Raw genomic sequence first — 26,019 nt, forward strand, 5'->3', positions numbered from 1 at the left:
TAAATCATTAGAGCAATTAGTGTACATGAACGTGTGTATGCTATAACTATATTTTAGCTAAATGCAACCTTAGAATCCCACTAAACCAAGTACTGGAATATTTACTTCACATGCAAAGGTAATAACGAGAGAGAAAATTCAACAGAATTGACTGATGGACATGGAGATGAAAGCAAGTATCAGGAGTGCATTTCTGTGTAATGCCGTATTTACTCATGTATAATGCACACTTTTTTCTAAAGTTTTTGCCCTCAAAAACTGTGGCACATATTATGTACAGAATAATTCAGACAGCCAACATGAAACCGTACAGGGTCATTCCTTGATTTTGCAACACTTGCATCGATTTTTCATGTTTATGGAACCCCATCATGTTATATATCGTTGTGAAGCTTAAATTCTGCAGTTTCTGAATATGACAACAGTATTCCATTCAAGATGGCGACACTAATGTGTAATGATGTTCAAATAAGCTCATCACAAAATGAAGGAACGTTCGGATTTTTATGGTACTTTGGATGAAAGAAAAGATAAGGAAAAAGAAAATTAATGATTAAAATGTATTACTGGCCAAACAATATGACATGTCTGGAGTGTGTAAATGCCTTAATGGAAGAAATCTTATGCTGCTAACTGTTAGTTTGAGGGTCCTGAATGTCCTTCGTATAGTTGTTACGTTAGTCACGAAAAAAGCATATATTTTGAAGTTTTCATTAGAAAAAGTAAAGAAGGAATGAGCAAAAGTCTTACACCAAAGTTAGAGCCGAAAGATAACCAATAAATGACCTCACAAACTATATTTGGAAATATCGCTCCCATGCATCAATAAAAGCTGCGACTAATATAGCCCTTCAACATTGTTACGTTAGACACATTTGCTGGCCTCCTGATCAGCATTGCAGCAGCTTTAAGAGACTTACAACCAAGGAAGCCATTTCTTGAACCTGAATTGTACTGCACATATACAAGATATAATTGTTTGCCGCTCACCCCATCAAAAAACAGGGTGCGCATTATACACGTGTAAATATGGTACTTGTCATGTACTGACAAATGATTCACAAAAAAATTTATAAATTAAATTTAAATCACTGCATAAATAATACATAACCATAATAATATTCAGTAGCATTTGTATTGTTCCCAATAACTAGGAGCATAAAACACGAAATGTGAAATAACACATTTTCATGTTTCTGAAAGATGTGAGGTGCATTTTGCTTCCATGTTTTGTCACGAAATGATGTGAAATGAACTGCAAAATGTGAAATAAACTCCTAAACACAAAATTTAGGGTTTATTTACTGACCCGACGCCCTTCGAGGTCTGAATTATTCAATTATGCAAATCACAGAAAATTCATTAATTCTGCTGTAAATATTTGAGAAGCAAAAAATTGACACCTTTACACAGGAATAAGCTGATAACTATATAAATGTGCTATTAGAAGTGAAATGTTAATTTTGTGTAATAAGACTAATTTTAAAATTAAATCATCATCCTTCGCCATTTCCTGCCTCTGGCTGGGTAAGCATAGAAGCCAAGCCTCTCCATTCTTTCCTGGTCTTCCACCACTCCTACCTTTCCATGGTATTCCAACCTTGTCCTATTCTCCTAGCACTCTCTGCTATCTGCTCTTTCCACGGATATCTTGGTCTCTTCCTTGGCCTTATTCCTACTCCTTGTGCATGGTAAGCACTTACTGGTAGTCTTTCTGCATCCAACCTCTTCATGTGTCCAAACCATCTCATCTGTTTCTGATCTATCCTGTCCTGAAGCTTCACCACTCCCACTGTCTGTCAGATCTCCTCATTCATTATTCTATCCTTCTAGTCTTCCCCAATATACTCCACAGCCTGCATCTTTCTTTTGTCTCTCTCTGTCATTATCCCAGTCTCTGCTCCATACGTAATTATTGGCACATAGTATGTGTTGTATATTACCTTCTTGCATTTCATAGGTGCATCCCTGTTCGATATTAATCTTCAAATGCTTCGATATAGTCCACCACCCATTTGTCCTCTTCTGTTTACCTCCTTATCTATTCTTCCACTTCTCTCAATTATGCTTCCCAGATATTTGAAGCTCTCCACTACCCTCAACTCTTCCGTGTCCATCTTTATTCTTGGTTCATTTCTGACTCTGTTTCTTGTTGGTATTAGCACCTCGCTCTTTTCTGCACTGAATTCCATTCCTGCTCAAATATAGGTTTCTATTGACCATTTTAAGACTGAAAATCCATTTTATATACCATTTTTGATCCCAAAACATGCCAAGTTTTTATACCGAAATCTTGATATTTTATTCATCATAATAGCCACAAGAAGTAGTAAATTCCAATAACCACCTATTGTAGTAATTTCTACATGAAAATAGTTTAAATCTTAATGTAACTTCTGGTAATACCCATATATACTTCAGTATATCAAACTGAAGTATAGTTTGTGAACAACAATTTTTAAATGTATTACTTGTCCTCTTTCCTTCAAAACTCTACTTTTAATGCACCGCTACAAAAATGTGGATTTTCCCCAGAAACTGTAAATTTCCCAAACATTTCCAGAAAAAATAAATTCCCTGACTTTTCCAGGATTTCCAGGTATTCCAGACTGGTACACACCCTGATATGACACTGACTGGATTACCCAGGCTTCACCTGTCCTCACTTATTCTCACATTGTACTGCACAGACCATAACCTGTTAGTCGAATATGTGTATGTCCACCAAGAAATGACTTTATCATCAAATCTGTCTAACCACGGAGCTCGCAGTGTGCAGAGTGTGCGGTATTCGACATCGTCGGGCAACGACAGAACGTTCTTGGTTACATAATACACTGCTCTGCCAAAATGTAAGGAACAGCAAGGTAACAGAAGAAAATAAACGAACACAAAAACAGGTTTCATCAGGGTTTATGAACCCCAATAATGGATGACAATGATTATTCCTCGAAACAGAAGGCATCACCTGTATTGAGTGGCTTGCATGCTCGCCGGACCTCAATCCTATCAAGCATGTTTGGGATGCTCTTGGGTGACCACTTGCGCAATGTAACCCACCACCACTGACCCTTCCTGACCTGAGGAACGCCCGCTTACAGGAGTGGCCCTGCATCCTTCCAGCGTGTGCTCTCAAACTCTAGTTCTATCTGCTGGGATCTCATGATTTTAAGATTGTTGCTGGTTATTTTCATTGCATGTTGCATCCTTACTGGTATTTATAAACCCTGCTGAAACCTGTTTTTCTTCATTTCCTTCTGTTCCCTTGGCGTTCCTTACATTTTGTGGAACAGTATATTTTGAGTTCTATACTAAATTATTTCAGCATTCATTTTCTCTCAAATCACAATATTAATCAATGTTTCGTTCTAATTAGTTGATTCTATCATTCATTTTTACAATTCTGAACATAGAAAAATAATGGTAAGTAGTTTTGCAGTTGAAATTTGAACCAATTCAACTCATTTGTCACCATGTCAATGGTAGCAGCAGCTACTTACCCCACAGTCATCCTCCTCTGCTTCTAGGCACTCAACAAAGCCATGCCTGATTTCCAAACTACTTGTTGGGGTTGAAGTAAACACACTAATGACCTGGCTGCATGATGTAGGATGTGAAGTTACATTCAGCAGGATCTGCACGGCTGAAAGGGCATGATGTGGGATGTTGTACCCAACGTACCTGCCAAAAAATACATCAATTCACGACTTACAAAAATAAGTCAAGTTTTATTGCAGTAACATGTTGCATTAGTAGAGGCATGCATATTTCGTTTTTGACGAAAACACAAAATGTGAAATAACACATTGTAATGTTAATTTTTCATGTTTCTGAAAGGTGTGAGGTGTATTTTCCTACCCTGTCTTGTCACAAAATAATGCAAAATGAACTGCAAAATGCAAAATATACTCTCAAAAACGAAATTTACCGTTTATATACCGACGCGACACTTTCTGAAGTCAGAATTATCCTGTGAGTTATGCAATTCACAGAAAACTGATTAATTCTGCTGCAAATATTTGAGAAGCAAAAATGGACCCTTTTATAATGGAATAAACTTAATATTCTGGTAACAACATAAATGTGTTATTGGAAGGAATATGTTTATTTTGTGTAGTAAGTGCAGTTTTTAAATCAAATTTGGGATTATGTTTACATTTTTAAAACCAAAATGTCATTCTATATGCCACTTTTCACTGCTATAACAGCGAAATTTCGTTTTATTTACCACTTTTGAACCCGAAATTGACTCAGTTTTTGTACTGAAATTTTGCTGTTTTATTTAACAAAAATATGTGCCTCTATGCATTAGATTGCCCACTTCAAACGAACATGCATTCACAGATAGTTCTGGGTTGAAGTTTCAATGAAGAACTTTCAATTGTGACGATACCCTGATATTGAAAAAAATATCATACAGGCGATATCAACTAGATGATATATCGTCACAATATTTGGTGATATATATCATGTAGGCAATATATCATCATGATATTTACCAATACATATTGTGTAGGTGATATATCGTCAAAATATTTAGCAATATATATCATGTTTGTAATATATCTTCACAATATTCTAGCGATATATATCATGTCAATGATATATCATCGCAATATTTGGCGATATCTATCATGGAGATGATATATCACCAACATCATGATATGGAAAAAATATCTGTGATGATATTTTCATGACGATATATCACGATATCAAATTTCCGATATAATCCATCCTTAGTTACTACCCAGTACTGTCTATGACTGGGCCACATTCAATGTAAGAAAGGTTTGTTTGTAAGACCACTTTATGATCTGGTAGCCTAATTGGTAGAGGCATGTATATTTAGCTTTTAACGAAAACGCAAAATGTGGAATAGCATGTTGAAATGTTCAGGTTTCATGTTCGTTAAAGATGTGATGTGCATTTTCCTACCCTGTTTTGTAACAAAATAAACTGCAAAAAGGTGAAATAGACTTAAACACAAAATTTAGAGTATATTTAACAATGTGACACTTTCTGAAGTTTAAATTATCCTGAGAGTTATGCAATCACGGAAAATCGATTAATTCTGCTGCAAATATTTGTGAAGCAAAAATGGACCCCTTTATACAGGAATAAACCTAATAGTATGGTAATTGCATAAAGGTGCTATTAGAAGTGTAATAGGTGTAGATCTTAAATCAAATTTAGGAGGTCCCGGGTTCGAAACCCGGTGGACACACAGAGTGGTTTGGATTCCACTTAAAACTGTAGGTTCAGTCCCGATTAGCCTTAAAGTGCAAAAAGTGGACTTAAAACACCCAATCAAATTTTTTTTTAAAAAAAAATCAAGTTTCAAGCTGAAATTGACTGTTTTTGTACCAAATTTTTGCTTTTTATTTACTAAAAATATGTGCCTTTACCAATGACTTTCAATTGTGATATTACTACCTAGTACTGTCCTGAGCCCCTTTAGAAAAGGTAGCTTCATTGGGACTGGACCTACAGTTTTAAGTAGGATCCAAAGCCTACACTGGGAATCAAACTTTGGGGACATTAAATAGACGGCAAAAGTGTTACCATTATACAATTATTGGAAATCAGACACTTTCAATGCAAGCTGCAGTAAAATTCCTCAAAAGCCAGAAAACAGTGATAATGAGACTCAATGAAAAACCCAATTGGCAGGCTTTGACCATTGAGTTTAGTAAAATATCAGTTAGAAGTATGCACAAACATTATACCTGTATTTACTGATATAGGAAAGATTTCACATTCATCCATCTATACTATATATGTGTGTGTACAATTTAAGTTTTTTGATTTTACATTTTTCCTCATTATACAGTGTGTATTAAAAGTCCTGCAGGAATCTTAAAACCTATAACTTTAAAAAAATAGGTTCATTTCAATGAAATATTGTTCTTATACACAGAGGAAAATTTAAAATTTTGTTCTCCCCACAATGCTGAAGAAAGAAGAAAAACTTGTTCTTTTTTTACAAAATTTGAAATTCGTTGGACCCCCACGCTAGCAAAGACGAAAAGGTACAAAACGGTAAATACATATTGTCATATATGTTTTTCATTATCGAGGAAAAAATTGATCACATATTGTAGACACATTCTGAGAAAAAATATTTTCAAATGTAAAGCCAGAAAAAATTGAACGTGATTTTCAGAGGGCTGCCCCCCACCTCCAAATATAAGAAAAATGAAATTAATTAAACCTTACTAATTGCTAATTACATACCTCAGGACTCATGCAGAACTCAAAACATGTAGATCCGAACATTTAGACACAGTATGTCCAAAAAGTCACATACTACGAGAAAATGCTACTTGTGACAATATGCCACAAGACGGCATTGGTGCAAATACCTTCTGTTACAGTCACAACCCGGCATTTAAGGGCAAAATTTACAATATTAGAACAAGAATTCATTTTGCATTTCAAAGAATTGCTTGTGTACTAATTTTAATCTCTGAAAATATATTTGTATGTATATTTAATATGCAATTAGAAATGTACATAGCAAATTTATTTTTGTCATGCTGAAAATAACATTCCATATCTGTTGAATAACCTTATGTATCGGAATCGGTTAAATATCAAATTATCGGTGAGTACATCGGCATTGGTCAATTTTCAGCTTCGTCACACACCCAGATCAGCAGATACATCGGCATCGGTATTGCGTCAGTCCTATTTGCAATCCTAACTTACTTTGCAATATTGAGCAGATGATCAGGCTTCCCACTTCGTGGATTCATTCCCAGGAGGAGGCGGTCCAACCCTGTGAGCAGCAACGAGCTTTCCTGGCTGGCCAGAAGGCCGAAGAAGGTCCTCTGCAACTGCAGCCCTCTTTCCAGTAGCTGAAGAGAGGAAAGGGTGCTCGTCTCCAGTTCCTCCTTCCCTTCAAATGGGCTGTAAGTGTCTAGCAAGCGGCAGCCTTCATCGATCACAAATAAAACCTAAAACAACAATAAATACTACTTTCTTAATGTCCTAAAAGAAAAGTGTAAGCAAAATAATTAATTCAGGAAAAAAATGTATTTTCTTTTTTAAGGAGCAGGTGAAAGAGAACTATTTGTTTTGTGCGCTACCCTGATATTTTGAATATATTACAGCTAAATACCAAAATTATATTATTTTATGTCACATATCATTAAATATCATGGGACATTTTAATTGATACTTTATCGGTATCAGCTGACATAGAAATATTTGTAAATTACTTTATCAGTAAAATTACTAATGATTTATCAAGTCATCTATAGTCTGTAATTTAGTGTGAAATTCTGTCATTTTCTTTATGTTAATGGATATAAACACACAATTTGGAAAAGTCCTGGTGCCTTCCATTAAACCAGAAGGTCATTTGTTCCGAATTTACCGGTTCCCAATTTTTTTAATTATTATTTTCTTTATATATCTCTAGTTTATAATATAGAGAATTACATATATCATAAAAAGAAAAGAAAGACAAAAGGAAAAAATGTCCTAAATTTAGGTTTGGTAATAAAACATTAATGATTTAATTTAATGTATTTAATTACCTTTCTTTCCTTAACCTCTTAACTGGGTATGACGTAATACTCCGTTCTGGCTCTACTGATTTATAATGGGCATGACGGGATACTACGTTCTCATGTTCTTACTGCTGATATCTGTTGTGTATGACGAGATACTACGTAAAATTACTTTCTTCTTTGTTTCACCAGATGGCTCTGACTTCCAGACTGTTGTAACCGTTAGAGTTAGCGGGAAGCAACGAACACAGCCCGACGTTCAGTTCTATCGCGTATGCAATAATGGCTCAGGCAAATCGGAAGCGACGGCGTGTTTTTCCTGCTGAGGAAATCTGAGATATATTGTAGTTGTAAATCTCGCATATTGTAAAAAGTACAACAAGGACCAATAAAAGAATAAACAATACCTAAATGGTATGCCATGGAGCACAGAAATATTAACTAAAATATTGGTTTACGAAATTCATCAATTTATCAACAAAAATTCCCAGGGCAGATTGGGCTTTCGACGAGGAAATTACCCAGTTAAGAGGTTAATGGTGTATACTGTATTCACTTGTGTATATTGCATACTTCTTTCCAAAACTTTTGTCCTCAAAAACTGTGGTGGGTATTACACATGGAAAAATTTGGACAGCAAACATGAAACTATGCATGTATTCACTATGTCATGACGTTTCTTGCATGTACGCATTGCTTGCATTGCAGAATTATTTTTCTTGTACAGCTGACCGCTCAGATGATCCCCGAGGGAAGTGAAGTGACGTAGCGACAGGCGACTCCACTATTACAGTTGGGGATGTGCACCGTGAACGAGAAACACACGTGAGCTCGCTGTAACCAGCGCAGCGACGCAAGCCATTTAGGGTTACGAGGCGTCCTCTACTCTATTACCTAGACAAGTTCAGTTCAATTCAATTGTCTTTATTCGTGGGCGAGGTTCAGCAAGTGCTGATCTGCCACCTAACCAGAGTCCTCTTTTTCTGGTTATATAAATGGTTCAAGTGGGTTTTTAGGAAAATTTGGAAATATCCTCTTTTTTGGGGGATATAGACAATTGCTTAACTTCAAGATTAGTAACAAAATGTTATTTGTAAATAATTGTTAATATTGTTTCAGTCTTCAATTTCAAAGTAAGGAAATACAACACTCTCAGTTGCAAGTGCAAAGACAAGAAACTTTTCTTCCAACAAAGAAAAATTGTTGAATGTTTGCCTCTCTTCTGTTGTCCTTGTCACGGCCGCGCCAAACATTTGTGACATCTAGCATGGCTCGCAGTAAGCCTCAAGTTTTTAACAATATGGCAAGAATATGCGATACGACGCGGCTTACTTTGATTTGAGTTTCATGACATCGGAATTCATGTTGTTACATGGCAGTGGAGAAGTGAAGTTCTGTCAATCAGCGATCTGAATCATGCAATTTCAAAATTTCACATAAGAAAAATATTTTTTTTAAATGTAAAATCCCTATCACAAGCCCAGTTAAGTTGAAAACTGAAGCTGTACTTTAACAAGAAATTTATAAAAATTAATAAAAATTAATGCTTCAGACTTTATTCTGTATGGGGAATGGCCACATTACTTTATTTAATACTTTTACAAAACTCCACGCATACAAGAATGTAATTCTTAAAGAAACAAAGCAAAAAATATTAACCACAACCCAATACAATTTTAGATTTCCAATTATTCAATTTTATCAAATCCCAGTACACGAATATAACAATGTATTCACTATACTGTAAAAAATACCAAAAATTCTTGTGCATACACATAATTCCTTGACTTTTTCTTGACTTACCTGTTGACTTCTTGACTTTTTCTTCACTGGTAGACACCCTGTATTGGTATTACCATGTTAGCCTTGTTTAATGCAAGACGAATAATTTAAAAAATCGCAATGCAATAAAATACAGCACTTACAGGTTGTTGTAGTCACAAGAATAGTGAATATTTCTACTTACAAAAATCACAGCTGTAAGCCACGTATTAGCACTGTACTAATGTATTGTGGACACAGACATGATTGCCATACTTCTGCAAGTAGCCTGTAACTTGCCACCATGCTGTTATTTTTATGAAAAACCCATTTACATTTGTTTTGTAAAGTAAAAACACCTTTTTTCAAAAGCAAAATGTGTTGCAGACACCTAGATACACACACATTAATTAAAGAGGTTCACAAAACATTTGCAATTATAGTAGAATATCAATTATCGATATCATTAAATTATATACTGGGTACTTCAGAACTGGCAAAAATCTAATACTGGCCCATCCCTATTATTTAACCCTAGCTTACCCAAGGGGGGTGGGGAGGTGTCAGGCTCACTACCTCAATTTTCTCAACTGTGAAAATTTTTATAAAAAAATTGAAAATTGTTTGATTCATTTGGTGTTTCAAGTCCACTTTATGCACGGTAAGGCTAATTGGGACTGGACCTACAGTTTAAAGTGGAATCCGAACCACTATGTGCCTTAACCAGGTAAGAACCCGGGATCCCTTGATTACAAGGTGACGACGCTACCACTGCGCATTGAGGAGGCAAACAATTGAAAATAAATTACATTGTTCCCTAGAATGTTCTCAATATTTCTGTATTACTTTTGTTCATAAAAATATAAATGTAATGTAAATAGGAGGCAAAATGCACTAGGCGCCATTTTTGGATGTGTGTTATTCGAGATACTCAAGCTAGCACAGAGTACAATTGGTTGGTAATGATAAGTATTATAATTAATGAACAACTGCACTCTATAAACAAAAAGCATTAATGAAAAATTATTAAGGTTCTTGTGAGTTTTAGTGAATGGTAAAATATGTGTGACACTCATGCAATAATTGGTTATTATTTCGTATTAATGATGATATTTTTTATAATTGTTACAATTAATAAATTGATTGATTGATTTAGTTTACTTTACTTCGCGTTTTGTGCCTCTTGGCTAATTTGCGAAGATGGTGATGAGCGATGAAATGATGAAATTGATGAATGGACATTAACAAACAACCCAGCCCGAGCAGGATTCGAACCCTGGACCCTTGGTGTTGCAGCACAATGTGCTAACCACTTCGCCACAGGGTCCGGCTACAATTAATAAATAACTGCACATATATAATCAACAAAGGAAGCAGTGATTCAATATCAAAATGATTTCTTGAATTCTAATGATAAAAAAAAGTTTGGGCCTGTGCCCCTTCCCTTTCGGATAAGTAGGTTTCTCAAACTAACCCCACAGTTCAATATAAAAGTTACTTTATATTAGCCGATATCAGATCAAATATTAGAAATGAAAGCAGTTTAAAAAATTATTACAGGATTTCATGCTTCATTGCATCAGTAAAATATTACAGTCAAGCAATATCACATTACTTTAGTGTTAAGAGGTTATGCATCCGTGAAAACTTACCAGTCTTAGAAGCTCTGATTTTGAATTCAAGTTGACCATGATGTGATATCCAGGTAAGGCATTCACTTGTACTGATCCACCACCTTGCATCTCGATTGTTGTGCCAAAATCTTGAGGCTGAGGTTCATATTGACGGAGAAATTTTACCAATATCTTCAAACAGCTATGTGCAACTTTCCACTGCAATGAAGCAATAATAATTGGAAATATAAATTTCTTGCACACGTCATAATACAAATTGATTTATTGACTTGTGATATTCAGCGTCACTTTTCTGCTACTTTTGGCTAATCGCAAAGATGAGGATGAGTGATATGATGAAGGTACACTTACTACGAACACCCATGCCCAGGTTCAGATTTGAACCCAGGATCCCTGGCATGGCAGTGTGCGACCACAGAGGTCGGCAACGTAATACAAATGACTGACTGCACACTAAGCAACATTTTTGAATCAGGAAGAGAGTTTGAACCATGAAAATTAATTATATCGAGCCATGGAACCTCGATTTTACATTCTTCTTCATTATATATTAATTCTTGATGATACCAACAACCAAAATGTTACAAAATTTTCCTCAATTTTACAATTTTCCTGCATTTTAAGTTTTTTTTTTACTTGATCCTCAGAGAAATGTAAAATTAAGGCAGAGAAATGTAAAATCGAGGTTCACTGCACATATTTCAGCAAATATTTTCATTATTGTACAAAATTATGTGTCAATAAAACTTTTTTTATTCTAAAAAAAAAAAAAAATGTGTGGCAGATAGTAAAATGCAAAACATATGTCTTTACCTAACGATTTGGTACACACAGAAGATGTACTATGTCGAAATTTCAGCACAAATCCAGGACTTGAACCCAGATCTCTGGCATACCATGAAGTTGTTCTACCAACCAAGATAAAATTTCTACAGGGTAACCACCTCTGGGTTTTCATCTAAAAGTATGTTTAATTGTTGTTGATTTGCAATCGTTCGACCATGATGAAACACACGAAACTTGATTTAAAGTGCACGTTAATGAACTATCTGACGCTGATAGGGCATGACGTTGATATGATCCATATTTTAATGTGACGTCACCAGTAGAAAATATGTCACTTGTATACTATTGTGGTGGAAAGCGTAATTTTTGTGTTATTATATGTAAATTGCACCTTGTTTATAATGTATATACGGTAGTTCATAGAGCAAGCTAAACCTATGAGACCATAGGTATGCTGATGGCCATGCATTGATGCTATGCACAATACTGCAACCATTCTACGTTAAGAAATAAAGCTAGCCTAAGGACTAATTTGGAATAAAAGGCTAAGAGCAAACATTGGCTCTGTGACCATATGCATGCCGATAGGGAGGATGGTCGAGGACTTCCCAGCAGAAATGCCGCAGCAGATCACAGTACACCTGTGCAACATGAGGGTGTGTGTTGTCCTGGAACAGAAGAACCCCATTGGAAAACATGCCAGGTCGCTTAGTCTGGAGAGCCGATTTCAGTTTGTTTAGGGTAGTGTAGTATGTGGTTGAGTTGACAGTCCCACCTGCATCCAGCCAATCCAAAAGCACAGTGTTCAGATGGTATGGTGAATTTCGGCTCCACTAACACTTTCTGCCTTCAAAAATTGAATAACTGCTCGCTGGGCCCGTTTGGACAAATCCATGTTGTGAACGTGCTTCTGCACATGTAAACAACACACTGCGCCGTCACACCATACCAGGTATGTATACGATGTACGCTTTCTTACATACAACGCCACCTACCAGAGCAAACACAAAGCTCTGCATAGTTAAGCTACGATGCTACGACAAAAGTCTTAGTTTCATTTGGGCAACCCTTATAAATGTTCAAATTCATAGCTTCAACATTTAGTTGTCATAATATTAAAAGTGTAAACAATTTAAAGTCAATTTAATTGAAACAATGCCAAAGAATAATACTTTTATGGCATTCACCTTAATGCAAATTATACACATGCAAATACACTGCTCTCCATAAATTAAGCAACAAATGGTGATCATCCAATAGAATCAAACACAAGGCCGCAGGGTGTACATATTTTATTTGTAACGAAAGTGACCGTCGTCTGACACTAATAAGGGATATGATCCCTAACGCATTCGTTGATTTCTTTCAGCGTGCCCATCACTCTTCTTCTCTTTTCTCCAACTGTTTTCTCTTGTACCTCACATTTTCTTGTTGTTGCTTAATTTCTGGAGGGCAGTGTATGTAAAAATGAATATCTATACTATAGTGGAACCACGAGCAAAACAACCTGTGTAGACCCGCGAGTCCTGTGCACCGTACCCCCGCGAGTAGGGGAGGGGGAGAGTTGACCATGCTTCCTTATGGCCCGAGGTGGAAGGAAGAAGGGAAAGCTGCACGGGGACTTCTCGTCCCAAGGTTTTTTCCTTGTGGTCGATCTATAGATACAAATTTTAATTTCCACCATGTAATGAAAGGTGTAGAAATGTAGGAAATTACAAAGAACACAATGAACGCAGCTTTATAACTGAGGAGTCCTCTGCGATAGCATGACAAGTCACATAAACAAGTTTTTAGCAGGAATGTATCTGCATGCGATTGAGTGCACTGCAAATCAGTATTTCCGCTTGCAGTAACAACAGGGTATATGCTGGTACAGGGGTGCCCACAGAGGGGATTCATGATGTGCGTGCAGCATGGGAATTTTTTGGGGGGACAAGATTTTATACCAATTCTATATATCTTCACATAAAAATGGGGGGATTGTTTCTTTGACTTATTGATTTTTACTTATGGTTATTGTGTACAGTTTTCCTACCTACCTGTGGGTGATCGAGGTGATGGGTTTGAAATGAAACACCCCCTCTTATGCCTTTAGAATCAGTTTGGAAAGAGAGAGGGGGACATGCTGTTCACATTAGTATAAGGTTAGTAAAGCAGACAAACTGTTAAATATAAGGTTCAGTACACTAAGAATGGCAGTGAGCGTTTCATGTTAGCAAACATGAAAGCCTAAACTACCTAAACTAAACATAGAGAGAGTTCCATTTAAATCTCCCTAATTTCAACTAATTACAATGAAAGAAGTACGATGAATTGTGAAATAACCGTAACACCAAATGAAAGACCAGATCTTCAGGTTTTGTTTTCATGACTTGAAGTTGTCTGTTTGCTCACTACGCAGCGCCACAGTCACATAAATGAAAATGGCAACTGTTCAGTAATGCACGCAGGCAGTGGTGTGGTATGCTGAGACAAAATCTGTGATTGCAATGCAACGAAATTTCAGACGAGTGTACGGAGGAGTTGCACCTGATGCTAAATCAATTAGGCTGCAGTTTAGTAAGTTTCTAACAACCGGCAGTGTCCTAAAACAATCTGGTGGAGCTCGCTGTCGTGTGTCAGAGGAAAAGGTGGAAGAAATTCAAGCGTGGTTTCAGAGAACCCCGAGTAAATCCAACCTCCAGGCATCTAGGCAATTCAATGTGCCTCCAACAACAATGCATCGAGTTCTGCACAAGAGGATTCAGTTGTATCCATATAAAGTGCAGATTGTGCAACAATTGAAGCCAGATGATAAGCCGCGTCGCACAGAATTTGGTATGGAAATGCTGTAGCATATCGACATGAATCCTCACTTCCTTAACAACCTCTTGTTTTCAGGCGAAGCAACGTTTCACGTGTCTGGGATTGTCAACCGGCATAACGTACGGATCTGGGGACCTGAAAACCCACATGTGTACAGAGAACATGTACGCGATAGCCCAAAATTTCTGGCGTTTAGGGTTTTTAACAGTAAGGATTTGGGTAATCTAATTTATCACAGTTTGCAATATGTAAATATATGAGGTTTGCTACGTGTAAATTTGTGACGTAGTTAGGTACATCAGCGCCACCTGCTTTACCTATATAAGTAGCTCACACGGGCCGAAAAATCAGTCTCTTTATGGCTCCCTGATGTCAACTGGCAGACATCCAGGAAACTGCCTGCTTGCCAGAGAAGCCCAGTAGCAGCAATGGAGGATTTGGTTCCCAGGTTCAAAACTCGGGAAGCCCCCGGCCAGGTCCCTCCTCAAAAGATGAAGCCCTTAATGACCCGGTTCCCAGGAGCAATCCTCGGGAAGCCCCCGGCTGGGTCCCCCAAGGTTTCTGGTTCCCAGGTTCAAACCCCCGGGTGGTCCCCGACCAGAGACCTGTAATAGATGTGGCCCAGTAAAGTTCCGGTTCCCAGGTTCAACACCAGGGTAGTCCCCGGCCGGTTCTTTCCTCCCCTCTTGTTGCTTTGTATTTTGTGATGGAACCGACTCCCAGGTTCAATCCCCGGGAAGTCCCCTGGTCGGTTTCCTTAACCCTCCTTTTTTTCCTTTCCTTAAATAAGCATATGTTCGGAAGGTAGGAGAGGGGGAAAAAGGTTTATTTTTAATTTAAACCATAACTGTTTGTTGGTTACCAGTTATTATGGCGTCCATATCAGTGAGTTGGGTTGTTGTTGTACACAGACTGACTTAACCATTGCAAACTGCTTCCAAAGGCCAAAAATGGCAGGAAACAAAAATGAGCGACATATTTAAATAAAGTCAAATTTTTATAAATACACCTGTTTTGAACATAAGGGTAATAATCATGGCTCGGAAGTTGATGAAAAATCATATTTTTTTCTGAGCCTCGAAAACAATGCTAAAGCTGATATCAGTCCATTTCCCATAAGTTAGAAGCAGAAAACATTGATTTATTTTGCATTTTTTTGCATTTTTCAGCCCTTTTTGGTTATAGGTATTTTTAAGTATTTTTTGCTATCTTTATTGCATTTTCTTCATTTTTGAGGTTTATTTTTCTTCTCCCCTGTTGTTTATGAATTTTAAATGCATTTGCTAGTATAATTTATGTATTTCAATTTCTGACGTGGTCTCTTTAGATTAGCAAGTTCACCATTAATCAAAAATACAGTCAATAAAAATCCACAATATTATTTTCAACTGAAAGTTTGTCAATGGATTAATTAATTAATTGTGGTACATACATATAAATTTCATCCAGCACTTAAAACACTTTGTGTGAAGCCTACTTTGAGGATCCCTTGCTGGCCACTATAATTGCATTAATCTTGGGTTTTAGTCATAATTAGGGCTGAGCTGGTATCAGCCGATACCAGGGGTATTGGTATCGGTTGATATTTATCCACCAATACTAGCCAATACCATTGTTTTTGAGTCACTAGAAGCGTGACCAAAACCAAAATTTGTTCAATTTCAAAGGTTCGTTCACATTTTCCAATTTACTTTTGGTACTCACTTTTATCCGCGAAGCTGTTTTTTCATCTTTTTCGATTAATTTCAGTGGCCACTGCCACCATCCTCGTTGGAACTTGCTGCACTGTTGCTTGGTGTGCATCTTTTGTTTGTAGTTCTCTGGCTGCCGTTAGGTGCGCTGTGCATCTTGGTGCGTCGTCTGCTATTTCCGGGCGATAACTGCTGCAGTAGTGGAATCCAAGTGTGGTGCGCTTGCCCGCTATCGATGTTTAGTTCGTGCGGGAAGTGCACTATGGCGTGCGTTTCCTTGATTTTGGTGTCTATGAGCGTGTGGGCAGTGTGTTTGACTCGAACCTTTTGAATTTTATGGCTATTGTATTTGATATGTTTAGCAAGACCAGTAGTGGGTTGGGCTTTTTTCGCATCTGCTAGGTGCTGTTGGATTCTTTCATTGACAGATCTGATGGACCTGCCGATATAATGAGCCTTGCATTCACACTCTGCATCATATACACCTGGGTTGTCAAGGGGGGAGAGGAAGTACCGTTTGTGCTTGTTCAGTTTATCAGTTATTTTGGAGTTGGGTTTGTGCGCTACTTTGATGCCAAACGGGAGAAGGGCTTTGGCTATGCGGTTGGAGGTGGTGGGATGGTAGGGGAAGGCAAACCATTTATATTGGTCTCTGGGGTTTGATTGTGGCTGGGTTGCTTGTGGATGGGTTGATTGTGGTAGGCTAGGGTGTCTGACCTGTATTTCCGCCTTACTGCACCAAGTGGAAAGTTGTGATTGAGTGTAGCCATGTTTCAGGGCTATTTCTGTGATGGTGGCTATCTCCTCTCGTAGATCCTCTTCTTTGCCACAGTAGGAGAAGGCTCTTCGATAAAAGTTTAGCCACACATTGGCTTTTTGCTTAGGGGGATGGCTAGACAGAGCATGTATGTACTGGTTGCCTGCATCCGGTTTTCTGTAGATGGTGGTTGTGAATTTGTTAAGTGCACGGCTGATGGTGATGTCGAGGAAGTTGATTTTACCAAGTTTTTCATGTTCTACGGTGAAGTTGAGCCTGGGGTGGATGCTATTTAGCTTGTTCACTAGGAGGTTGAGTTCTTCTGTCTTTTTGTATACAACTATTGTGTCGTCCATGTACCTTCCATATCGGATGTATTGTAGTTCTGGAGTGTGGAGTATCTCTTTTTCAGCCAGGTGCATGACGATGTTGGCTAGAAGAGCTGATAGCGGGTTGCCCATCGCAAGGCCCTCAGATTGGTTGTAGAATTTATCTTCAAACTGAAAGTATTTGTGTTTTAGACAAACTTTCAATAGCCTGCTTATCTCTTGTACCTCTAGGGTCGGGATTCTGTTAGTTGTCAGCCATCTTTCAACTGAACGCAGTGCTAGGTCTATGGGGATTGAACTGTACATATCTACTTGGGGATTGAACTGTACATATCTACTATGTCAATGCTGGCTAATTTTGCACTGTCAGCTTGCACTATTGAAGTTACCAGATTTTTAGCATCAGCACTGTTGCGGAACACTTATGTTAGTTTGTGGTTGAACAGCGCACCTAACGGCAGCCAGAGAACTACGAACAAAAGACGCACGCCAAGCAACAGCGCAGCTAGTTCCAACGAGGATGGTGCCAGTGGCCACTGAAATTTATCGAAAAAGAAGAAAAAACAGCTTCGCGGATAAAAGTGAGTACTAGTTTCTCCATATTTATATACTACCGCGTCTCTCTTTTCCCAATTATGAATTACTTTTGGTTTTAAAAAAGAAAAATAGTTGTGCATTTGTTAAATGAACCTGTACTGACGACCGGATCAAGAAAGTGTGGGGCGTTACCCCCACACCCCCTATAGGCCTTCATGGCGTAATGCTATGCACAGGGGAGCACTTTACGTTTTTTTTTTTTTTTTTTACCTTTACCTGTACTGAAGTTTCCATGAACAGCAAGTACAAGACACAAAGATCCATATGTCGATCAAACTCACGTGCAAATGAAGCGTAACGTGAAGCTTTGTCCATAGGAGTACGCTGCTTCTGTTTAGTTCTCTTCGAAGTCTACCAGTCAAAAAGACTGTGGGAGGTCTCTAAAGAGAGAGATGTCCGCAAACACCAAAGAAAGTGGATGGATTACCCACAGGTGCATCGTTGGCTTTCTGGACCTCATTGGGGTTATTGTTACACGAGACTCCATTTGTACGAACAAAGCCTGGTAGACTTCCAAGAGAACTAAACAGAAGCAGCAAACTCCTATGGGGATAGCTTCAAGTTAAGCTTCATTTGCACGAGAGTTTGATCTGTGTATGGATCTTTGTGTCTTGTACTTGCTGTTCATGGAAACTTGAGTACAGGTTCATTTAACAAATGCACAACTATTTTTCTTTTTTAAAACCAAAAGTAAGTTGGAAAATGTGAACGAACCTTTGAAAAGGAACAAACTTTGGTTTTGGTCGCGCTTCTAGTAACTCAAAAGCAATGGTATCGCCGATGAAATTGGTGGATGTGTCTCAGACATAGTACATCGTGTTTTCCTGGAAATTCACATACCTTGGCTAATCTTTCTTTTCCACACAGGGAACGTGCCAGTTACTTTCTGGAAAGTGTAGTGATGGGTTTGGATTTCCTTCCATGCCAAGCGATAGAACTATGGTGTTTTTTTTATTATTATTGATTTTTTTAATAGAAATAATTTGCCGGAAGTATATCGAAAGCAAAGTCACGTTGGTATATCACTGTACTCAAGTCAATTGCCTGATATAAAAGCATGAGACTGGCAAGTTTTCATTCTCTCCTTACATTTTGTTTACTAATTTCTATTATCTTTGTTAAAGGACAAAAAGAGACGAGAGAGGTTTTACATTATAGCTTTACTGTTAGCTTTAGACCGGGGCTGTAAATAGCCAATTATTCTTGTGTTCACGGATGATTTAATGTTATTTGGGATGAGTGATCCCTTAGTTTTAGAGGAGGTTGAAGAGGCATGATCTCAATTTTCAACAATGGGGGAGAGGGGTACGATGACGACACAATTACCATGCTCTTAGCTTCACTTATATTTGAAATATCTGATCGATCTAAAAAAAAAGCATCGTTGCAACAGAGCATCGTTTGGTGGGTTATTCATCGCCCTTCGTCAGAAATGCATACGTATAAAATGTAATAATAGTAATAATTACACTCACAGTATTGTGAGAGTATTGGAATCAGTATAGGTTTCAAAGTCGTATCGACTCAGCCCTAGTCACAATATAAAAAAAATATAATGTGATATAAGTGAAACACAAGTGTATTTTCAGATGCTGACCGATTACTGTATCATGCAAGGCCAACTCTGAAAAGAGGTGAATGACTTACACAGAAAAACCTTAAGTAAAAATAAAGAAAACTACATTCGCACATAATTTCTTTCTTCCCCTTTACTTCAGTAGTTTAAAACATCAAACAATGGGTCTTGTCTAATTATTCGACTACTTTGTTCTAATTTACGAAAAATCAAGCTTTCATTTTGACAAAGAAAATTATTTTTAGGTCCTTTATTATTATTTTTAGGACATTTTAAAATAATTTTAAGGTCATTCAATAGGTTATTTTTTTACACTATTTAGGTCATCAACTTCCAAGCCCTAGTAATAACAATAAAAAAATTGTTTAAAAAAATTGTCAGTAACCAATTAATTTGTTATATTTGGACCCTTTGATATAGATTGACACATTAGTGTCATTTAAAATCAGTAAAACTTATGATGCACTGACTATACCTTTTCTGCAGGGCTTCTGTACGTTCTTGTGTTGAATCTCAAAAACACAGAGCTTAAGATGAAATCCAAGTATGGGTCAAATCCAGGTGTTCTTGTTCCTACACCAAGTAATCTCGGAATGGCAACATCTGTCAGAACATCCAACAGATGGAGCAATGCTCGTGTTAAAGGATACTCTTCATTTCTTGATTCTGTCTCCTCCAGTTCTGTCTGCAAAGAGGAATGCAAAGGTTAAAACAAAACTTTTTAAACACAGCATCAGAGACGAAAGAGAAGTTTCAAGATCAATCAAGATTAACAGGTACGGACGTGACAAAGTCGATTTACGATGTTCGAATACTAGAAAAAAGAACCTGATGTTTAACCTTCTAGGACTGTTCGCTAGATATTGCCGCATGGCAGCAATAAATGCATAATTTCTCCAAAACTACACATGATACTGTATTCATATGAGGGTATGACATACTCAAATCATAAAACATTAACAGTTTATTTCTATTTTTAAAAGTAAGTTCATTCCAGACAAAATATACAAATAACTAATAACCCATAGTCATAGTACAAAAGCCTGCAAGAGCCAGGGCCGACTGCCAGCCTCACTCCCACCTGCCGAGGTGGGAAATCATACAACCAATTAGTACAGAGCAACATGTGGTGAGCAAGACGAACCCCCAGTCGTTGTTGTAGGTTTTCATGACCGGGTTACGCTACTCATTCAAATCCAATTTCTTCATGATGGTGCGTGGCCACCATTCCCATACACAGGCTGAAATCTCAAGAGAAAAGTTGTTACGCTTCCCCCAAGAGACTCGAACCTACAGCCGGAGTCCAAAGCATGATGCTTTAAACCACACAGCCACAGTGCAGGATGAAAAAAATGCAATGTTGCCGAAAACGTGGCATTTAATCATAAATGTATTCAACCACCCACCGCCTGACCTACGGAACAGGTTTCTGGCAAATTTTATGAAATCGGTAGGACTTGGAAAATGTATAAAGTGGGACACGAGACTTACAGCAAACACAAGAATGAGGTATTGTTTAACATGGTGTTTTGCTGGAACTTCAATGGCTGGTGTCATCACTAATTATACTCTTATAACATTTTCATATCTCTATTTTAACATAAATCATGCTCCCATTTTGTATTACTTAATCTACCCATGAAATAGGTACAAATTTACCAAATGCCATTACATACTCTGGCAGACCACACAGATGCAAGTTCACAAATAAAAGTGTAATACCCTCCCACACATGCACAAAAGTAAGGCCAGACGCACGAAATGTTTTTTCTTTTTCCTCACAGACATGCCATTGGTGTTCTTTAATGATATATTACGTCGTTCGTAAAGTAAGTTCCACTGATGTCGCTGCAAGCGGGGCAGTGTGAATGCGCATGCACCTTGTGCAGCCACAACCTTGATGAAGTGCAGATGTCAGTCTGAGGCAAGTTGATCAGGAGAGTAGTGCGTAGTGCTTTGTTGTTATGTTTCGGACAATCCAAACTCCCGCTACGTGTGAGGTGTGGTCCATGATCCATTTTCTGGATGCACGTAATGTTCCAGCTGCGGAGATCCACCATCAGATTTGTGAGGTGTATGGAGAAGGCATACAGAGGTTGTTCGCTTTATATCCGACCATTTTCGATTCGGTGCTGCCACCTGGCATATCATGCTGGAACTATGGGTCTGCTGGCGGGAGCAGTGTTGTGTCTGACCTTGTAGGTGCGTGAGTGTTGGTAGTGAATGTTATCAAATGGCGCCGAGAATCAACCGGTATTGGGAGGGTTACGTAATGGCCCTTTTCCATGCTAAGTTTTCATACGTACGCATTGTGAAACAGTGTCGAGAGAATGGGTTAACACTCGGGGTAACTACTACGAAAGCTATTGTGGCCCGTTACACACAACAGGCTCTCCTTGCGAAACACTCACCCACGAAAACCACCAGGAAAAGGGCTGCAAGCAAAGTGTCACCCATAGTGCGAAGGGGGATCCGTCGATTGGCGTGCCAAGAAAATCCCCCGACTCAACGTGATATGGCCCACAGATTTCACCTTGCACCGTCAACTGTGAACAAAACAATTCGCAAGCACCTCAGGTTGAAGTGTTTTCGGAAGGCCCGTGTACACCACCTTCTACCACGTCACATTGCTTAACATAAGATGAACTGCAGGAAACTGTATGAAAAGTACCTGGCGGGTTCCAAATGGAAGAAATTTGTCACAATGGATGAATCATATGTCCATCTCACTGTTGGTGGTCACATTCGGGCGATCACATACCGTGACATTGACAGCAAGGGGTGCAGCAACTTTGTTCGGCAGTGCAGGGAAAGTTTCCCTCGTGGCTTTATGGTTGTGACGGGATTCGGATATGAGGGTAAATTGATGATATGCAAGGTGGACAAAAACGTGAAGGTGAATGCCAGATACTTCGACTCCATTCTGACACCTATCTATCGGAGAGACATCACACAATTGTATGGAATGGATGCGAACCAGGAGATGATCCATATGGACAAGGCTTCAAGTCATACCGCCAGAACATCACTACGTTTTTATCAGGAAATGGCAGAGGAATTAGGAATTCGTGTCATTCTGTTTGAAGACATTCCTGTGAAAAGCCCAGATGCCAGTCCAGATTTGGTTCATGGCAATCCAAGTGGGTTTGAGCAGCGTCATATCGTAGCCAGATCTGCATTTCCGACAAATTGTGTGGAACCCATCGCGATCAAATTTTGCACATGCCCAGATGTTCCTTCAGTATATGAAGCACAGTCATATGCGTTAATCCTGTGTCCACGGCTGATACCCGAATTGTCCTATGTCCATCAGTCTCCAGCAACGTGCCAACAGCCTGCACTCCCTCCTCACTGACACTAGGGCGACCCAGCCAAGGCATGTCTGCCACACTTTGGCATCCCTCATTGAAGGCTTTAACCCACAGTGCCACTGTTCTGTAAGGCAATGCAGATTCCCCACATGCCTCACGAAGACCTTGATGACACTGTCATTCTGTACAGCTATGGACACATTCAATCTTTATCCAACTCCGCTGTTTCTACTTCAAAAACATTGTTGTGACTACACAAGTACACAACTTTAGACTGCCAACTCCAACAACACTCTGTTCCTTTCGTCACTGTGCATGTGCCTAGTGTTGGAAGGAAGAGTCCATTTACTGGGAGGTAGGTTAAGTATCAAACTAACACGTGGTATAAGGGAGATGCACTGGTTCAGTTTCATGGCGTATATACAGCAATGTTGCCACTATTAAATTTCAAACCCACATATATTTTTGTTATTGCTGTTATAATGTGTTGACAACCCAATGCATGAAATACCTTATGTTGTAGTCACCAAAGAAAGAATAAAAAAATTGTTACTAAAAATGCTCATCGATATCATTTCTTACCTGAATACCTCGTGGTTTGAAACTGCTGGTAGATGGAATGGTAGTCAAGACCTGAGAAGCCTCCAGACTATGCCAGAGTGACGTTGCTACATCTGCAGACCGAGCGAGTGAAGCCAGTGTCAGCAACAATTCTGCCTTTAATGACACCGGAACAGAGCACGTCACCAATCCAAGAAATACTGACACTGGAGACCATGTTGGGTTCTCACACAGAGCTAAGCGGGAAAACTCATCATTTTCTGCAAAGAAGGAAAAACAAACATGAAGTGGATAAGTTTACAGGTGTTCCTCTGAAACCAAATATACATCCTATTTCTATTAACCTATGCTAGGGACCACTAGCATAGCTTGCCAAGATATTTTCAGTCAACTCGTGAATGGTAAGCTACACATTGCAGGTGCTGACAGCAATATCAAGGGAAACTTCCACAATCTTGTCACTGTGCATGTTGATTCCACCCTCATCAAAGGTACTGGACACAGGAATAAATATTTTCAAGTGATGGTAATAATATACAGCTGCGCTGTTACTACTTTGAACCGATGCCAATAGTATCACCGATTCCCATCGATACTGATACCGATGCTGATACTCTCACCGATTCCCACAGATACCAATACTGATGCAAATACTATCACCAATTTCCACCGATACCAATACTGATACTCTCACCGATTCCCAATGATGCCGATACTCTCACCAATTCCCACCGATACTGATACCAATGCAAATACTCTCACCGATTCCCACCAATGCCAATACTCACAGATTCCCACCGATAGTGATACCGATGCTGATTCTCTCATCAATTCCCACCGACAGCAATACTGATGCTGATACTCTCACAGATTCCAATGATGCCAATACTCACAGATTCCCACTGATAGTGATACCGATGCCGATACTCTCACCAATTCCCACCGATACTGATACCAATGCAAATACTCTCACCGATTCCCACCAATGCCAATACTCACAGATTCCCACCGATAGTGATACCGATGCTGATTCTCTCATCAATTCCCACCGACAGCAATACTGATGCTGATACTCTCACAGATTCCAATGATGCCAATACTCACAGATTCCCACTGATAGTGATACCGATGCCGATACTCTCACCAATTCCCACCGATACTGATACCAATGCAAATACTCTCACCGATTCCCACCAATGCCAATACTCACAGATTCCCACCGATAGTGATACCGATGCTGATTCTCTCATCAATTCCCACCGACAGCAATACTGATGCTGATACTCTCACAGATTCCAATGATGCCAATACTCACAGATTCCCACTGATAGTGATACCGATGCTGATACTCTCACCGATTCCCACAGATATAAATACTGATATTCTCACAGATTCCCAACGATAGCAATACTGATGCTCATACTCTCACCGATGCCAATACTCTCTCAGATTCCCAATACAAATTCCCACCGATAGTGATACCGATGCTGATACTCTCACCAATTCCCACTGATGCTGATACTCTCACCGATTCCCACTGATGGCAAAACTCACAGATTCCCACTGATAGTGATACTGATGCCTATACTCTCACGAATTCCCACCGATACCAATACTCTCACCGATTTCCAACGATGCCGATACTCTTACAGATTTCCAATGATGACGATACTCTCACCAATTCCCACAGGAACCGATACCGATGTCAATACTTTCACCGATACGAATACTGATACTCTCACCAATTACCACCGATATTGATACTGATGCTCATACTCTCAAAGATTTCCACTGATATCAATTCACTCACCAATTCTCACCGATATCAATACCATTGCTGATTCTCTCACAGATTCCCACCGATGCCAATAATCTCACCGATTTCGATGCCAATATTCTCACCAATTCCCACCGATAATCATTTTGATGCTGATACTCTCACCAATTCCTACTGATGCCAATACTTTCACAAATACTTGAAAATTGTAATAATTAAAATTTATTCATTAACAATAGTGTGTAAGTATCCCACTCTAATTATATGAATTAAATTTACCAATAGTTTTGATTAAAAATATAAAAAAATTGCATTAGAACATGAAATTACATGTATTTCATCACAAAATTAAGATTTTTCACACAAAACTGGTTCAAAATAAAGAGAAACTTCTAATACTGCACAATTTCCAGAATAATTAGACTCCACAAAAGTATTGAGAGGTATTTTTGTGCAACCCATGAAAGCCCAAAATGACAGAAAAGTATCAGTAGGTATCCATAAATAAATTCAAACCGATACTTTCTGATGGTATCGGCTCAGCCCTATGACAATAATTAAAATTAAACTCATCAGGAAGCGATAATATTATAATCCGCCAATGTAATAGAACTATTCCCAATCTCACAAGCAAATAAGCCTTGGCATTGAATCACTACTACACTACATTACACTACAATTACTAATAAAAAACAATTCTTAAAGTAATACCAGCAAAACTGAAAAAACGGGATTTTTGTAGACTCTCAGTATCTCCTTAACAACCAGAGCCACAACAATAAATTTTGGTGGACTGACAGATCAACCAAGGCAAAATAAATTCTGTCGACCTTTCTGGCCATGAGAGCAGGTATTGTGACAAACTAAATCAGCCTCCCTGACGAAGTAGTAGTAACATGTCGCCTTGTAATCATATTATG

The 26,019-nt window shown here is 38.5% G+C and overlaps 1 protein-coding gene across 1 annotated transcript in view; it reads right to left on the reverse strand.

Annotated features, from left to right (window-relative positions):
• LOC145981192 (nuclear pore complex protein Nup205-like) overlaps positions 1–26,019 on the reverse strand; it is a 241,218-nt gene that overhangs the window by 96,394 nt on the left and 118,805 nt on the right. Inside the window, exons 12-16 of the mRNA XM_083114313.1 lie at positions 23,344–23,582; positions 19,926–20,135; positions 10,928–11,107; positions 6,709–6,956; positions 3,501–3,681 (exon numbers count right to left, since the gene is read on the reverse strand). Of these exons, the coding sequence (XP_082970439.1) occupies positions 3,501–3,681; positions 6,709–6,956; positions 10,928–11,107; positions 19,926–20,135; positions 23,344–23,582 (1,058 nt within the window). The remainder of the gene's footprint in view (positions 1–3,500; positions 3,682–6,708; positions 6,957–10,927; positions 11,108–19,925; positions 20,136–23,343; positions 23,583–26,019) is intronic.

Source organism: Lepisma saccharinum, chromosome 29 (assembly GCF_977018435.1).
Source record: "Lepisma saccharinum chromosome 29, izLepSacc3.1, whole genome shotgun sequence".
NCBI lineage: Eukaryota > Metazoa > Arthropoda > Insecta > Zygentoma > Lepismatidae > Lepisma > Lepisma saccharinum.